A 19,185-nucleotide genomic window follows, 5' to 3' on the forward strand; every position below is an offset into this window, starting at 1 on the left:
TAATTGCAAAACTATGTTTTTATCTGATTTATATATAAAATGTGAAAGCAAAAATCTCATTTTCAGCAAGTCCTCTTATATCAAGGATGCGGACAGTTAAAAAATTAGCTAAATTTAGAGTTGTCAATATCGATTCCAATTATCTTCAACAAATTTACAAAATAAATGGTGGCTGTTTGTTTATTTTTCAATTGAGATGTTCTACCAGCATCCTATGGCCGTTACTTCCTGCACTCCATTCCTGTACTCATCATTCTGGATTTTACTTTCAGAAAGATTTTTTTCGAAAAGACTCGATTTTTCCGTAGACACTCATCCTGGAAAATTCTTTCCAGAAGCTTTGGTGGAGTGTAGAAAGAAAATTGTTAGCCTACAGGAAATAGCATCCGCATCATATTAAGTGGAGGGTTACTCCCTACACCACCCACGTTATCTTGAGGTTTTTTACTCGGGTGTTGGTGAACAATGGTTCTGTATAATTTCCGATTAATTTCAATTGTACAATCTGAAAATTAGATTCTTGACTTTCGATTAATTTCAGATTGTACAGTCTGAAATTAGATTCTTGACTTTTGAATTATTATTAGGAAAAATCAATTTTTTTTATATAGATTCAGGAAGAAATTTCCACAGTGTTGATTATGTTGAAATTTCACTTTTGATTTCTTTTGATACACTTGTCATATCTCCCAAATGTAGTACTGTGGGCAAAATAATCAATAGCTGGGCGGAGTGTATACTTAGTTCAAAACCGCTATTATATCACGTTCGTTAATATCTAGTATTACCATAAATTTCTTTCTGTATTTTCTTTGCATTTTAAATTGTATAATTTAAAATATAAATTTTATATTTTAAAATACATAATTGTAATTTTTATTTTATATTTTAAATTATATAATTTAAAATATAATCTTTTATATCTAAAAAAGTTTTTATTTTATATTTTTAAAATAGTGTATTTTAGATTGTACCTGGAAGTGCAGGTTGAAATTAAGAAGATATAGAAAAAAAACTTATGAGATTGATAAGGCTATTTTTAGATGTCATCAAATTATTACCATTTAACTAAGACTATTTTAATATTGTTAATAATAGTTAAAAGTTGTATAGGTTAAGTTAATTTTGAGTGATGTATTAATGAATAAGAAATTGATTTTTAACAAACTAGTTTTTACCAAAATTATATAAAAAAAGTTAGTAAAATAAAATAATAAAGATAATAAGAAAAGATAAAAAAAATAAGATTAGATATTAGTTTTTATAAAAACTATATAAAAAATTTAGTAAAATAAAATAATAAGAAAAGATAAAAAAAAAAGATTAGATAATAAATTTAAATAAAGAGAAAGATAAAAAAGATAATTAATCAAAGTACATTTTTGATTAATTCTTCTTAAAATTTTCACTTTGAATCAAAATAAATTTTCAATTATTGACAAAAAATCATTCAGTTAACTTTAATCAAAGTAAATTTTCAATTAAAATTAAAAATTCTTGGACTCATATAATTTATATGTTATATGCAACATCCCAATTTTTATAACATTCAACTATCATGAGATTTCTCATATATTAAATATTACAAAACAATCAACTCAAAGAAAATCTATAAGTTGTTACAGGATAACTTCAAATAGTATAAAATATACTATATCTTACACAACTATAAGATATTACACTGAACCAAAAGTGCAATAGGTCTTCCAAAAACAGATGACACAAAAACACTACATCCTACAATGTTGCAAAAGAGAAGAAACAAAACAAACAAACAAATACAGAAACAAGGGTAAGCTAATATCCAAAAGGATAAAATATGGAATTCCCAAAGTAGCATATAACATTTTCATTTGAACTAAGTGCAACGCCTAACCATATTATACATTTAGACTCAACATCCACTAGTAAAAAAAGTGTATCTAACACGCCAAATATGCTTCGGTTAAACGAAAACCGAAGTATACAAACTTATATACCTCGGTTACTGGATGACCCGAAGCAGAATGCAGATATTGCCTCGGTTACTGAATAACCCGAGACCTATACCTCTGCACACTGCACTGCAAATCAGATTGGCAGCTTTTTGAAAAACATTACTACCTCGGTTAGCTACAAAACCGGTGCCTATACACGTTTCGACTTCAGGTGTAGATTTGAACCGGTGCCATATGCTATTATTTCGGGAATAACTTACGTGCCATATGCTATTATTTCGTAGCCCAGCAGCTTCCTCTTCCCTCTCGTGCTGTCCCATTCTTATGCGAAGCGTCTTCTTCCTCTGCACTCCCGTTCTTGCCTACCTCCTCCCTTCGTCGTCGCGCCTGCCGCTTGGGGTTGGCCTCCTCGGTTGCGCCTCCTCCTGTCGCGCCTCCTCCTGTCGTCGCGCCTCCTCCCGTCGTCGCGCCTCCTCCCGTCGTCGCGCCTCCTCCCGTCGTCGCGCCTCCTCCCGTCGTCGCGCCTCCTCCCGTCGTCGCGCCTCCTCCCGTCGTCGCGCCTCCTCCCGTCGTCGCGCCTCCTCCCGTCGTCGCGCCTCCTCCCGTCGTCGCGCCTCCTCCCGTCGTCGCGCCTCCTCCCGTCGTCGCGCCTCCTCCCGCCGTCGCGCCTCGTCCCATCGTTGCGCCTCCTCCCGTCGTCGCGCCAGTGCTCGCGCCTCCTCTGTATCTTCATCTTCAGCCACCGCTCCAGATCCGCCGCTCCAGATCCACCGCCGCTGCCTCCCCGCTGTCGTCTTTGTTGCCGCCATGCCGCGTTGTCCTGGGTTTTTGGATCTTGTTCTTGGTCTTCTTTTTGGATCCAGAGACATTGGAAACACCATTTTGAAATAAAATCCTCCACTGTCAATCTTGTTTTTGGTTTTGTTCTTGTATCCAGAGACATTTTTGTTGTTCATTCAGTGATGGGGACTCTTTCATGGACTCTTCGAAACGGCGGTGGGAGAGTATAGCAGGGGATTAATAAAAAAAAAACCAAAACCTTATGAGATCGGTTACAGGGACTCGAGACGTAATCCTATTCCTTTACGCCTCGGTTCATAACAACCGAGGCATAAAACCAACCTCTTTTTACCTCGGTCGTATACGCCTCGGTCGTAGAACTGGTGTCTATAAACAATAATAACCGGTGTCATTTCATGTTATTGCACTAGTGATCCGAATATAGTATTTGATATTGGAGCCTAATAGGTTGTACACTTGTGGTGATCTTATCTGCTCTGTAGAGTCGTTACTAAATTGGTTTTATATTATCACCACAAGGTTAATCTTTAAATGCCTTAGGTCACCAAACCTCAAGACTAAGACCTCCTACTACTCTCATGACGTAACCCACTCGTCTTTACTTGAGTATGAGTGGTTATTAGAATGTCAGAATAACCTCCTACTGGATCCCTATATCAATACTTACATTATTGAAACTACCACCATAGAATCCCCCAAAGAGTTCTATGGAATTGTGACATAAATTTACATAGACATATCTCAATTAATCACCTCATAAAAATCATCATTATCATCACACACTCAAACTATTTCAAGCATACAATCAATTATAGCATTCTGGAAGGTAATTATCATTTATAATCATTTACGAGGTCAAGCATTTAAGTATTCATTTGATAAATCCAAAACTCGACAAATGTGCTATATCAGAAAGGTTGCAAAAATAAATTTTTCATTAACATTATTCAACATTCCCTTCTAGTGTTTTTGAGGTACTTCAATTGGTATTAGAGCTAACCTTGTGAGGTTAATTCTTAGCAGGACTCGAGGAAATGATCCAGAAGAATGGAAAACAAAGGATACACTGTCAATCATCCTTCCCTATTAAAAAAAGTTCGATTGCTGGAAGCAAAGAATGATTTCATTCTTTAAATCATGTCATATTGACATGTGGTACGTTATGGAGAATGACAACTACATTTCCGAAGACGAAAAAGGAGAGCCACTCTCAAGAAGCAAGTAAACTGACGAGCAGAAGCTACACTACTATTTAAACTCCAAAGCTCGCAACTCTCTAATGTGCGCTTTGAAACACTATCGTTGAAGCTATCAAATTAATACTACTTTACAAGGCAACTTCAGTATTGCAAAATTAGTAGTTAACAAACTAGATAGAGTTAAAGTAACCTTGAGTCATTTTCTAATGAATGCGGAATTGCTTTTCAATACTTGACTCTTATGAAAACTCTAAAAGGTTAGTAAATGCTATGCAATGCTAATGAAATTAACTTTTGCAGAATGTTGTGATTTTAATTGAAGAACAAATAGGAAACTTAAAAACAATTATAATGAAATAGGTTAATTCCACTACTTTTCCAAGATAGATTCATCATCGATTATTCATAGATTATTTGTTCAATTGATTATTGCTTGGGTTTCAAACTAATTAAAATACATTCTTAGTTAACTTGAGGACAATCTTACAATCAATCAAAAGTAGATTCTCAATCAAAAGCAGGACCTTTCTAGATTATTCACAATAATATCAACCAAATTACGTTCTCAATTAAATCCTATTGTGTTTAATCATGTCTATTCTTAAATCTCCTAACCAAATTAAAAGTTAATTAATCAAAGTAAATTCTCAATTAATTATAGTTGAAGTTCTTACCACCAATCAAAGTACATTCTCAATTAGTAGCAAAAACTCGTTTAATCATATGAAAGTTTCTAAATTCAATCAAAGTACATTCTCAATCAAATCTAGAAACCCTTGAACTCATATGATCAATATATATGTAGATTCAAACACCTTATGATGCAAAAATAATTACTTTTAACGTGATTGAGAGGTGAAAGATATAGAAAAAGGATAACTCAAATCAATAATCAAAAGAAACTAATACACTAATTCAACTTAACCTTAGAATCCATAATGAAATTACAGTGGAATAGCCCTATAAGCTTAGCCCTCCATGAAAGAAGTGGAATACATGGTAAAATAAAATGAGAGGAGTGGTGGATGATTGCAAAATAATTTATACAACTAAAAATCACATTTTAAGCCTCTTTACTTCCCAAATCAGATAAATCCAATTGTCACAATTCTTATTCAAATCAACAATTTAAGCACAATTATTCTACTAAAAATTTGAAACTAAATCTAAAATGTGGACATAAATATGCACTCATCAGCGTCACCTTTTGGCAAAAGGTTTGATGTTGATGATAATCTTTTTCAAAAGGTTTGGCATTGAGTCACCTTTGAGCGCTAGTGTGTATGATGTGATTTTCTTATGCTATGGCTTGTTTGAGATATATTTATTATGGTTTTTATGTATATTTAAGATGTATTATGGTGTTTTATGGATTGATAACATTGTGTTAAGTATGTGTGGTAAATGTTGTGGAAGAAATTTCAAGGAGAAGTTTGTTATGGTGATTTTTAGTAGTGTATGTATTGATATATAGATTTCGTATTGAGAGTTATGAAGTCACTCTAATAACCATTCAATCTTAAGTAGAGAAGGGTAAGGTATATAGGGAGATGAGCATGATGTTCTAGTTTAGGGGCTTTATCTTGGCCAAAGATGTTAACGAACTAACCTTGTGTGTGGTAGGTTAAAACTCATTTGCAATGACTTTGCAGAGTAGTAGAGGCCACCATAAGTGCATAACTCGTCAGAGTATGATACCAATACATTTATCTGAATGGTCGAGTTTAGTATGAATAATTGTATGTGTTAGGATTGTTTGTATGAATGATCTATATGTGTTAATATCTCCATGGCTATTGTATGATTGGTCTTTTTGCATATTAACTTACCCTTTCCTCTATGTTTTTTTGTTTACGTGTTTTTTGTTTGTAATGATCACCTTAATTGTGTGAATAGATGAAGAAGTAGTAGTGAATTTAGAGCAGGATGAGAGTGGTGTAACTGCGTAATATTAGGATAATATGATCATGTTTATGTTCTATTTTAAAAAACTTTATTATGATCTTTAATCAGTGTAATAATATCTCTAATTGCATAAGACCTTTGTATATGTATATTTTTGGTATTATAATTATATTTCACATAATTGTAATAACATTATGTAGTATTAATGTATCTGTGAGTTATCTGTTCTTAAATATTAGATGTATGCTGTTTATTTTAGTAGTTGTATATCATGAAAATGGGATGTTACATATTATGTGTCTTAAAAGTTTAATTTTTTTTTTTATATTTCATATAAGGTAGGATATTTTAATTAAATATACAACCTACTTTAAAAGAATTAAAAAAAATGGTTTCATGAAATTAAAAATCAAGTATAACTTTTCTTTCAGCGTTCTTAATTGATATTTCTATCAATAATCTTTTGAAATGTTTCAGAATAATATAAATTTATAATTTTATAATTTTATAAGTTTTGTAATTTTTGAAAATTAAAAAAATTAAAAAATTATAATATTAAAAATTATAAAATTATAAAGTCAAAAATTAAAAAATTATAAATTTATAAAATTATAATTTTTTAAAACATTAAAATAATAAAATAAAATATAATGAAAATTCAGTAAAATGTCAATCACCTTATTTACTTAATAGAAAAAAATAAATATAAGAACTCAAATAAAAAATATAAATTTACTTAGACCATAAATATTTTTTTATTAAAATCTTAGTTGAAAGTTCTTAAATTTATAAAAGAATTAAAATTTAATTAAATCTGAAAATAAAAATGTTAAACTATAATTTTTATCCTTATATTTTGTCAAATTTGAAAATTTTGTCCCTATATTTTGTAAAATTTTCAATTTTTGTCCCTAATTTCCCCTCGCAACTATAATCCATTCTTTTCTAATTTTCGTAGTGTTAGGTGCTTGAATTTCTTTCAATGCAATTTCAATCTCTAAATTTTTAATTGTCTATATAACTTTGTTCAATTTTAATTGTCTATAACTTATTTTAATCTCTTATTGAAGACAAAATATATATATATATATATATATATATTTGAAAAACTTACGCAAAAATATTTTTTTAACAAATAACTAATAATATAATCAAACAAATTTCATTATTTAATATCCAATTTGCATTGGTAAGAGTTGTTTGCAAGAAATTTTTTTTTGTCATGCATCACATACTTTGTAGTTGTTTAAAATTAGAAACAGTTGCTTGTAATTGTAACTACTCCTTCCTATGTGTTTTACATTCAGATTAATTGTAACTAATCCTTCCTATATGTACCCACTGTCCCACTCTATACCTGATGGATGTCCATATAAAAAAATTGCAGATTTTTTTAACCCGTGGATACCCGTTTTCAGTATGTGAAAATTTGAAAAAATTATTTTATAAATTTTTAAATGAAATCAAGATTAAATTTAAAAAATAAATAAATAATATTTAAAACATATATCCAAAAGAAGTCAATAAATAAGTAAATAAAAATTAAAACATAAATTCAAATTAATATAAATTAATAGTAAAATATATATCCAAATAAGTAATTTTAAAAATAATTGTTCTAAAAATAACATTCCAAATTTATATTTATTCTCTCGTATCTTTATTTTGACCACTTAATTAATTTCTGAAACAAATAAATAAAAATAAAATCAACAATGACAAAGTGACACTATTAAAGTGGCAGAACCATTAAGACAAACTGAAACTGTTGTATTATGTGAAAACTAGATGTATTATGTGAAAACTAGACAGTTTCACCGTTTTAAACATTAAAGCCATCCTTGGTACATGAGTTTAGGTATAAAGGGATGAAAACGAAATATAGTTTGAGTACTACATAAAGTAATGCAGTATATGAACTCATTGAGTAGGCAGCTTCAGTCAAAAAATTACTTATGTGATCTGACTTTAATTCTCTCTATGAACAAGTTTGGCCGTATATGAGTACACCAATTTTAGTATAAACGAATTTAAAAGATATATCAACATCAATCAGTTTTCTTAATAACAGAAAATGTTCTTCTATTTACCCAGCTTATTAATCAGAAGATCAACCCTCCACACTATATCAACTAAGCCATCCATCAAATCTTTTTATCTATATAGTTGAATCACTTATATTCTCATCTCCAAGACTACAAGTAATCTAATAAAAAATATTCAATATACAACTTAAAGGTTAAATATGTTTCAGAGTCAAAAAACAATATATACATTTCCTTTAATAATCAGAACAGTACATAACTTAAATATCATTCATGTGAATTGTTAGAATATATGAAGAATATCCAATGATATCTACATAATATCATAGAATATCTTATCTCTTGGGATTAATTTTCATATATTAGTTTTATGATTTATTTCCTCATGTAGCTAGAACTTCATATTATGATTTAGTATAAGAATAAATAAAGGATAGTTGTTTATATAAAATCAAATATCAATCAAGTGCCTTCCGTCTCTCTTACTTCGTTTCCATCAATCTATATCAAAAACCCTAACAGAACTCACCCAAAGCAAGAAGAAATTAGGGAAAACGAAAGATAAGAACAAATTAGGGAAAACAAAGAGATAGTTGGAAGAGATACCGTTCTTGGTCGACAAAGTGCAGCTTTGACATTGAACACCAACGATGGTACAATGTGCATATGGTGGCTGGCACAGTCCAACACAGAACTCTGATGGTGGCACAAAAAGTAAGCATGGGCAGGAGGGGGAGACTATTGCATAGATGAAAAAGGCAAGGGGACAAAATAATAAAACCTAGTTTAAACCTAAAGATAAAAACATATTTTTAACTTTGTAACGGGTAACGGATATCTACGAGTCAGATAGTGTAATACCGAATTTGACTTGTTTATAAGCGAAATATCCGCTACTTGCAACCCGTAGATAGTAAATATCTGCGGATACCAACTATATGTTCTTACTTGATTATTAATTGAAAAACATATTTAACATATTAAAAAAATTTAACTTAATTAAATTAAAAAAAATATATTATTCAATTATTTTTATAATTTGAAAACTAAAATATATTAAAATTTAATATATAAACAAATTTTAATTTGGTGTAAAATATTAGGAAAAGAACATACTTAACTTTCGAATTTTTTTTTTTCCATTTTACCCTAAAGAAAGTTGTGCATCCAAATGGCCCCTTGGGTTAATCCATCGTGAGTATGTACTAAATTACTAAATTCAGAAAGTTTGGCAACGCGAGCATACAATCCAGAGAATAATTTTTGAGAGGGTATGGTTACAAGAATGACAGTGTATCCGGTACGTTTGGAACTCACAATCTCACTTTTCCTTGAAGTCACAGGAATATATATTTATGCAAATTCCACATTACATTACTAAGGGTTGAAGAAGTTGTAAGGACGTGAAATAGACAAGAAAGAGTAAAACAGGAGAGCGTGGTTTTATTTTAGACTACTGTGTGTTGGTTTTGCTGGTCAAATAGGATGAGCCGGATGAAGAAGAAGATACATTCACTGGATTGAGAAATCTGGAACACAAACATTACTCCCTGAAATTTTGAATTCGGATCCTACATTCTGCTTCTTACACCTCCCGGATTCGGTTAAAAAATATGTTCACTGAATTAACTGATTTCAAAAATATTACGGAGAGGGTAAAATGGAAAAAGACAAAAGTTTAAAAGTGGAAGAAAAAAAACACACGGGGTGCAAGAAGAAACCCCTTAAATATGATAATTTGTAAACTCTCCAATAGGCGAGTCATTTAAGAGCCCAATAAGCAACAACGAGTCCAGTTTGTTCATCACATTGATCGATTGCTTGCTTTGCTTATTCCATTCCCCAGTTCATCATATCTCCATTTTTTCTCCCTACCGCGTTCTCGCTTCCTTTAACTTCACCAAAACCACATTCCTTTCATAAAAAACCATAAACACCAGAGCATCAGAATAAAAACCCAGAATATTCTGTTTTCCCATTCCAACAAAAACACAAAATACACAACGTAGGTTAAAAAAAAACTAAAAAATAATGGGAACCTCGTTAGCGTCGTTGCAAAGCTGGGTTCTTTTGCCATTCTTCCTCATGTTCCTCGCCATCTACCTCGTCGGCTACTTCATCGTTTTCCGCAAACAGTCCACCAAGATCCGACAAGAATTCTCCAGCTGCCTGATCTCGATCTTCCACGGCACCCCTGCCGCGCTCCTTGGCAGTGCCGCCCTTCTCGCCGACCACCAGCGGGGCTTCGCAGCGCCTAACACCGCCTTCCAGAAGCTGGTCCTCGATTTCAGCGCCGCCTACTTCCTAACGGATCTGCTCCACTATGTGGCCTTCTACCCGAGCGACGTGCTCTTCATCGCGCACCACGTGGCTACACTCTTCGTTGTCCTCACGTGCCGGCACGCCGTATCGCACGGGGCTTTCTCCGTCCTCGTGCTCCTCGTACTCGCCGAGGTCACCAGCGCGTGCCAGAACGCGTGGACCCTGGCTGGCGCGCGCCGTCGCGAGGATCCCTTTGCTGCGAGGTTCTACGACGCGCTCTCGCCGCCGTTTTTTGCGGTTTACTCCGTTGTGAGGGGCTTCATTGGGCCCTACTTCATGTACCGGATGGTGACGTTCTACGCGAGTGGGGGCGGGTATGGGCTTGTTCCCGCTTGGGCCTGGGTCTCGTGGGTTTTGGTGGTGGTCATGGCCATTGGGGTTAGTATCATGTGGATTTGTAATCTTTGGATTCAGTTTTTTAGGGAAAGAAGGGGCAAATTGTTAGAGCAGAAAATTAGATAGGTATTCTTATTTTGTTTGCATCTACAAATATCAGCATTAGGATTGCTCTCTCTTTTATTTTAATATTATTTATTATGATTCTTATAATACTTATCATTTTCAGAACTTTGATTTTGGTTTGGTTTCATATGCTTTTGTGTGCTTTTCTTGGTCATTTATTATACCTCTATGCATCACAATTAATGGGGTGTTGGAAAATTAATAACCTCTGATTATCACGGATTTGAAATGGTTTTATAAGATATTTTGAATAATTGTGGGCATAATTAATATGCATTTGCGGGAACTAAAATAGATCTTGAAAATTACAGATTGGCTCTTATTAAACCCATGAAGATGAATGTTTTGGGAAAATGATTGATATCAAGCTAATATCTTTTAATTGAAAATAATTTGAACCAATAAATTTATTCATACAATAATAAATGTCAAAATTTAATAACAGTTCTTCTTTTAAATATATCAACATCACAAAAATCAATATATGAAATATATTTTGCTTACTTATACTATTTTTTTTTCTTAATTTTCATGTTCAATTATTTATCATTAACAAATCTTATACGAAAGATAAAATCAATTTTCTAAAAGAATATAATTTGATATGAAGTACTAAAAATATAATTGATCATGTTTTTTTGTATTAAAATAAGACTTAATTAAGTTTTGATTTTAGTTCCTAATTTTTTTTTTGTAGTATATTACATTTTTAAAAATTTTAATTTAACATTATGTCATAAGACATCATGACAACAAAAATCTCTCAAGAATTTGATGCATTTATGAAATTTAATTTTAAAGCTAAATATAAAAAAAATATAAGTTAGAGAATTAGATAATTACAAACTATAAAATTACAAATTATAAAATTATAATATCATTAAATTTTAAAATTACAAAATAAAAAAAACTATAAAATTATAAAACCATAAAACTATAAATTATAAAATCTTAAAATTATAAAATTATAAAGTTATAAAATTATAAAGTTATGAAATAATAAAATTATAAAATAATAAAATAATGAAATTACAACATTATAAATTATAAATTATAAAATTATAAAATTATAAATTTATAAAGGGTTAAATATGTTTTTAGTCTCTAAACTATCAAACGAATTTGTTTTTAGTTCTCTTTTAAAGTAAGGTACACTTTGATCCTTCTCCTTAAAGAAACTATAATTTTTGGTCCTCCAAAACCAACGGCTTAAAAATCCGCTGAGGTGGCTAACGGTGATACACTTCATTTTCTTTTTTCTGATACGAATCAACTTTTCCCAACTTTTTCCCCTTCCCCTTCCTCAATCTTCTCCTTAAATTCCTTCTCAGAAATCGTCACATCCTTCAACCTGTTCACCGCCATCACCGACCCTGCCTCAAGCACCGCTTTCCTCCACGCCGTCACGAAGAACTCTCTGCAAGGAGAGAATGGAGAAGAGGTCACTAGAGAAAGAGAACAAGAGAGAAAGTTAATGGTGCGATTATTGATTCTTAACAAATCATTGATCTGTTAATGATGCGGTTATTGAATTTGCAGGTTATGTATTGTTATGCTGTGAATGGAAGGTGCACTTCTCCTGCGCATCTTTGGCTCACTGGCTGCGACGAAGAAATGGATAATGCTTAGTTCCTGAAAGCTTTTTTCTGTTTTGGTTTTGTGATATAGCTTGAGATTTTGAGATGGATTTTGTTCAGGAACTTTTCTATTTTTGTTCTGTTTTACTGAAGGCTGGAGCTTTTAAGGAAATATGGGATTTTTAATGGACTAACTGTTCTTCTGTTTACATTTTTTACAATTTGTTTTTGGTCATGAACATGTGCTCTTTACTATGTATGTAAAGATGGTGTGGGTAATCAAGCTGATTGTTCCCCTATTCTTCAAAATTCCCTTTCTTCTAATTCTTCTTTGTTTGTTGTTGTCCCTACCTCTTTGATCTGCAGCTTCAGCATCCACATGGGTTTACCCCTCAAGCCCTGGGTATGTTCTTGATCATGGATCTTGCTGATTTGTTTAAATTAATACGCAATCATTCATTTATTTCTCTGAATTTCAAGTTCAATTTTTTATTTAATTTTTTCCTAATGGCAAGATGTTGGTTGCTTGTGTGCTGTATTAAACCAGTTTTTTCTTCCATTTACAAAACATGAAGGATGTTAAGGAGAAGATTGAGGGAGAGGGAGGGAGAGGAAGGGAAAAAAGTTGGCAAAAGTTGATTCCTGTCAGAAAAAAAGAAAATGACGTGGTATCACCGTTAGCCACCTCAGCGGATTTTTAACACCGTTGGTTTTGAAGGACTAAAAATTATAGTTTCTTTAAGGAGAAGAATCAAAGTGTACCTTACTTTGAAAGAGGGACTAAAAACAAATTCGCTTGATAGTTTAAGGACTAAAAACATATTTAACCCAATTATAAAATTACGAAGTTATGAAATTGTAAAACTATTGTAATAATTCATATAATAAAATTATTTTTCTATCTTGAGGTCCTATGAGTTAAGTGTATTAAAAAAACCTGATCAAATGGATAAAGGAAACCTACAAAATCATACAAATAAAGTTTCGTTCACAAGGTTAAAGTTTTTCAAAATATAAAAATTAATAAAATCTTTGAAAATAAGAGATAAGACTTTCGGTTATGTAAGACCCAAGGAAAATAAGAGTTTTAGAAATAAAGTTTTGTTAAGATTTGAATATGTTTTTTTAAGAGTTGATATGTCTAATAAGATGTTATGTATAAATATCTTTGTTATAATATAATTATGTTATTTTTTTGATGTTATTATTAATAAAGTACAACACATGATTGATATATTGATAATTGAGTGATTGATGTGTGTGTTATATTATCAATGTGATATGTTGGCTTGTTAATTGAAGGATGACTTTGGATTGAGCGAGTATGGGTTCAATTCTAGGCAGAAAGGGAGTTAAGGGAAATCTTTGTTTTGTGTTTTTGTTTAGGGACAAAATAGTCTTTTACCTTTATTTAATTAATGAAGAAATTAAATAAAGAGGAGTGTAGGAAGTAAAAATGTGTAAATAAAATAAAATAAAAGATAGACGGTGGACATGAGATAGAAGGAGAATAAAGATTTAGCTAGAATTAGTTTTTAAAATATATTATTATAAGTGAGGGGATATTAGAGATATAGTTAGACTCTTTTATAAATATTAAGATACAAAGAGAGTGGTGACATTTGTGTTTTAGAAACCCTAGAAACTCTAAATCAAAGAGAGAAACAAAGGAGAGATAAATGTTTAGGAGAGAAGAGGAAGAGCAACAAAAACCCTTAGAGCAAAGGGAAGATTGATGATGTTTTGAGGTTGTAGATAAAGCCCTAATATTGACTAAGTGTCAACACTCAATTTTGCCCGGGTTGAAAAAATGTGTTTTTATTGGGTTCTTTTATTTTATTTTTATTTTACCTTTTTTGTTTTACTCTATTTTTATGTATTTAGATTTTTGCTTTTAATTCAATTTCTATTTTTCTTATCTTCAATTTGTTTTAATAGAATTAATTAAAAATTTGAAAAATAAAATTAAAACTGAAAATAATTAAAAGATAAAATAAAATTGAAATAAAATAAAATAAAAAAAATAGAAAACGTGGGAAGTGGCGTATGGGAAGCATGTTTGAGGAGGGGGGACCAGTTTGTTAGAGAGGATTTTTCCAAGATTTTTGGAAAGAGAAAAGGGGGAGACCAGGTGGTTAGTGGGGGGATTTTGTTTGATCAGAGAGAGAAAAAAGGGGGAAAGAGGGCATACGAGGAACCATCATCTGGGATCATTATCCAGAGTCATCATTGGCACCGGCACTGGCAAGAGGAGGTCACCGGATACACAACTAGCAGTAGCAGCAGCCCCAGCAGCAGGTAGGTTTTTGTTCACCTGTACATTCAAATTCATCATGTATGCTTACTGCATAAGCTCCATGCACCCCTGTCTCGCCAGCCCATATACCATTGTCACAGAATCATCTATCCCACTCATGCTCATATGCACACTACACACTCATCGTCCCAATACTCAAATGGACCCTCAGAATTTCGAGGTCTCCTCCACTGGATTCACTCTTTCGGTGAGGATGAATGGGACGAAGGAGGCCATGGCATAGAACCCCTACTTTGGGCAGGCTTAAGAGGAAGAGAGTGGCTGATTGTTTCGTGGTTGGCGGTTTGGAAGTAGTAGTCTGCTGTGTGGTGGTGGCAGCGGCGTCGCTAAGGTTGTCCTGGTAGGTGATGGTGACCGTGTAGGTGGCCGAGGAGGTGGACGAGTATAGGCACGAGGAGGGACATTATCGTGGCAGTGGTCGTGTTCATCGTGGAGGCTTTAGCAATGGTGAAGTTGATGTTGATGGGTGATGATGGCACGAGCGGATCGGAGATGAAGACGGAGGAAAACCATCCCTGAGAATCGCTGGTTTTCGAAGAGAGAGGAGTGGAGACGGTGGTGTCTTGGCTGACGGTGGTTCTGGTGGTGCGAGGGGTCGCCGGCGAGGCCAAGGCGCGTTCTGTTTGAGGCGACGGTGGCCGGCTATGGCAGAGGGGGCGGTGAACTTGTGGTGTCGAGCAGGAGACCTTGGGTCTCTAGAGAGGGCGTGAGCTAGAGAGTGGGAATGAGGATGAACCTCCCGAACCCCTAGAAAATTCTAGGTTAGAAATTGACCATGTGGGCCAGGCCCAGAAATGAGCGTACGTCCAGGAACCTTAGGCCTCTTTTGGAACGCTCGTTATTTAGCGTCCGCTAGCCATCTCCACACAACGAACGCTCGTAATTTAGCGTCTGTTCGCCATTTTCCCAGTGAGCGCTCGTTATTAGGCTTTCATCCCCAACGTCCGTTCGACATCTCCCCACAACGAACGCTCGTTATTTAGCGTCCGTTCGCCATCTTTACCGAACGAGCGCTCGTTATTTAGCGTTCGTTCTAGGCGTCCGTTCGCCATCTTTCCTCAAGGAACGCTCGTTATTTAGCGTCCGCTAGCCATCTCCACACAACGAACGCTCGTCATTTAGCGTCCGTTCGCCATTTTCCCAGTGAGCGCTCGTTATTAGGCTTTCATCCCCAACGTCCCTTCGCCATCTCCCCGCAACGAGCGCTCGTTATTTAGCGTTCGTTCTAGGCGTACGTTCGCCATCTTTCCTCAATGAGCGCTCGTTATTCACCTTTTGTTATTTAGCGTCCGTTCGCCATATCCCCACAACGAACGCTCGTTACTAGCGTCCGTTCGCCATCTTTACCGAACGAGCGCTCATTATTTAGCGTTCGTTCTAGGCGTCCGTTCGCCATCTTTCCTCAAGGAACGCTCGTTATTTAGCGTCCGCTAGCCATTTCCACACAACGAACGCTCATCATTTAGCGTCCGTTCGCCATTTTCCCAGTGAGCGCTCGTTATTAGGCTTTCATCCCCAACGTCCGTTCGACATCTCCCCACAACGAACGCTCGTTATTTAGCGTCCGTTCGCCATCTTTCCTCAATGAGCGCTCGTTATTCACCTTTTGTTATTTAGCGTCCGTTCGCCATATCCCCACAACGAACGCTCGTTATTTAGCGTCCGTTCGCCATCTGTCCCCCAACGAACGTTCGTTCTCTCCCCAACGAACGCTCGTCATTCAGTTTCCATTTCTAAACGTCCGTTATATTACCAATGAACGTTCGTTCTCTCCCCAACGAACGCTCGTTATTCTGAATCTGTCCCCAACGTCCGTTCGGCCACTTCCATTTCTTTTGTTTATTTTTTTTTTATTATTATTATTCTTTTTTTCTTCCTTATTTTACTTTGTTCTATTTATTTATTTTAGACATCTACTTATCTTAAAATATATATTTAATAATACAATATTTATAGTTTAAATAAAAAGAATTTACAAAAAATATTTTGAAAAGGTTTAAGCACACGTGCGACCGCTCGCGTAGGCCTTGTGCTAAAAAACCTTTTCCTTTTCTTTTACAAAAGTCAAAAATCAAATAAAAATATTTTGAAAAGGTTTAAGCACACGTGCGACCGCTCGCGTAGGCCTTGTGCTAAAAAACCTTTTCCTTTTCTTTTACAAAAGTTAAAAATGAAATAAAAATATTTTGAAAAGGTTTAAGCACACATGCGACCGTTCGCGTAGGCCTTGTGCTAAAAAACCTTTTCCTTTTACAAAAGTTAAAAATCAAATAAAAATATTTTGAAAAGGTTTAAGCACACGTGCGACCGCTCGCGTAGGCCTTGTGCTAAAAAAACCTTTTCCTTTTCTTTTACAAAAGTTAAAAAATCAAATAAAAATATTTTGAAAAGGTTTTAAGCACACGTGCGACCGCTCGCGTAGGCCTTGTGCTGAAAACCTTTTTCTTTTCTTTTACAAAAGTTAAAAATCAAATAAATATATTTTGAAAAGGTTTAAGCACACGTGCGACCGCTCGCGTAGGCTTTGTGCTGAAAACCTTTTTCTTTTCTTTTACAAAAGTTAAAAATCAAATAAAAATATTTTGAAAAGGTTTAAGCACACGTACGACCGCTCGCGTAGGCCTTGTGCTAGAAAACCTTTTCCTTCTTTATTAAAAATACTAAAATATTCCCAAACTACAAGTAATCTCTCAGAAAGAACTACGTAACCCTGATTTCTCATTTTGAATGAGAATACGTAGGAGCAAGGTCAATCCTTGTCGGGCCCAAAAAACTAAAAAATATATTTTGTTTATTTAGAATTTTATTTTATGGGATAGTTAAACATTTTGAAACCACATCACATTCGCGCATTTAGTTAAAGGTACTGCCTTCGGGCAGGCGCTGTAGGGTGCTAATACCTTCCCTATGCGTAACCGACTCCCGAACCCAGAATCTGGTTTTCGTGGACCGTGTCTTATTATTTTATGGTTTTTCCGTAGTTTTCCAGAATAAACTATGGTGGCGACTCCAAATCTCTTTTCCAAACCCGTTTCTTTTTGGATCGTCGTCCCGTCGCGATTCCGGTTGCGACACTAAGGTATGGGGAAGCTTACTTTTGTTTGCTTGTTTGTTGTATGTTATATATTCTTGATGATCTGTTTTGATAATCTTTGTTGATGCATGTGTACATGATTATAGTTATGATTATCTATTGTTTTGTTGGCCAAAGGTATGTCTATAGATGATGATATGATTTATATCATGTTTATGTTGAGTTTTTCCTATGAATGCCATAATAGGGTTTGATGTTAAGGGGGAACAAAGTTATGATAACGGCGTTTGACCATGCAAACATATGATATAAATATGGTATGATAAACATGTGCAAAGTTTTGGGTTGTTTGGCTTGAAACTTGCATGATTATGGGTTTTGGATGATTCTTTTGATATATTGTGTGCATATGGTATATGCCTGTATGATGTCTTAAGCATGTTTTCACGTGATTTAGGATTGATACATGGGAGTTGGACCTTAGTTTTTGGTCTAAGAACGTGATTATTGGGTTGATAATCCTACACTACTAGAAATGTTTTATGATGCCCTAAGAGAACAAGAGTTTTACTTCACCTTGCATGGATGACTTCATCTCTTCTTGAATATATTGTACCATGCTTCTTGTGATTGATGCCTTGGCTAGGGGTTTGCCATCATGTAACCTATGTGTTGTACTATGCACTTCTCCTGACACTAGTGCAAAAAAGACATATTATGACAGGTAAAATGAACATATTATAATAGGTATTTTAGCGTCATAATTTTGCCAATCATAAAATTTTTGCGAATTCTATGACGTAGTTGAAAAGTACGTCATAATAGGTAATATATCTAGTCTACTATGAACTACTTTCAGCTGTCAGTCATAATATATCCAACTTATTATGATGTATTTCTATTTACCTGTCATAATACCTAGGCTTCTATAACGTTGTTATTTTCACCTATCATAATATCTCTCATATTCTATGCATGTATTCGTTCACCTGTCATAATATGTAATATTTATAATTGACCTACTATGACATACATTATTATGTACGTCATAAAAACTTGTGTTTTTTAAAGTTATTCCTTCTTTTACCATCTCATCCAATCAATTTACTTAAAAATCAACAAACTCAACCAAACAAACAATATGTGGAATTCATTTCATACAATAAAAAGTCCAATAATATTTAAAACGTTATTTGTACATAAAGCTATTTCTTCAATCAAAATATTACAATAATCTACCTACACAATACTAAATTATAGTAATTTTGTATAAGTTACTAACACTTAAAATAAAATAAGCCCACTTGGTTGTAATATCTTCCATGTCTCGACCTTCCATTGGAGATAAATCATTTAAAATCTATAAATTAAATAATGGAGTTAAAACAATATTGTAATGATCAATTAGATATGAATGCATCAAATGTGTCAAACAAATGATATTAAACCATTCTAAACTTTTAAACGGGCTAAACTGATGCAAAGATGTGAAAAGAAATCTGTTTATTAAAATGCCTAAGAGAAAATAGTATGCATGCTAGGTGTTCGACAAAATGCACATCAAAACTGAAAATGTGATTTTTGCA

At 33.7% G+C, this 19,185-nt stretch overlaps 2 protein-coding genes across 2 annotated transcripts; one reads left to right on the top strand and one right to left on the bottom strand.

The window, feature by feature from the left end:
• Positions 1-2,259: 2,259 nt before the first annotated feature.
• Positions 2,260-2,880, bottom strand: LOC108327460 (uncharacterized). The gene has a single exon (XM_017561157.2). It carries the CDS (start codon positions 2,878-2,880, stop codon positions 2,260-2,262), a length of 621 nt encoding a protein of 206 aa, XP_017416646.2.
• A 6,773-nt stretch (positions 2,881-9,653) lies between these two features.
• Positions 9,654-10,798, top strand: LOC108328168 (TLC domain-containing protein At5g14285). Its single transcript, XM_052873531.1, has one exon. It carries the CDS (start codon positions 9,919-9,921, stop codon positions 10,669-10,671), a length of 753 nt encoding a protein of 250 aa, XP_052729491.1. The 5' UTR covers positions 9,654-9,918; the 3' UTR covers positions 10,672-10,798.
• The last annotated feature ends 8,387 nt before the right edge of the window (positions 10,799-19,185 follow it).

This window comes from Vigna angularis, chromosome 2, assembly GCF_016808095.1.
Source record: "Vigna angularis cultivar LongXiaoDou No.4 chromosome 2, ASM1680809v1, whole genome shotgun sequence".
Classification (NCBI taxonomy): Eukaryota; Viridiplantae; Streptophyta; class Magnoliopsida; order Fabales; family Fabaceae; genus Vigna; species Vigna angularis.

Excerpts from the sequence above, each read along its gene's own strand:
- LOC108328168 (XM_052873531.1), top strand. The coding sequence starts at position 9,919 with ATGGGAACCTCGTTAGCGTCGTTGCAAAGCTGGGTTCTTTTGCCATTC.
- LOC108327460 (XM_017561157.2), bottom strand. The coding sequence starts at position 2,880 with ATGTCTCTGGATACAAGAACAAAACCAAAAACAAGATTGACAGTGGAG.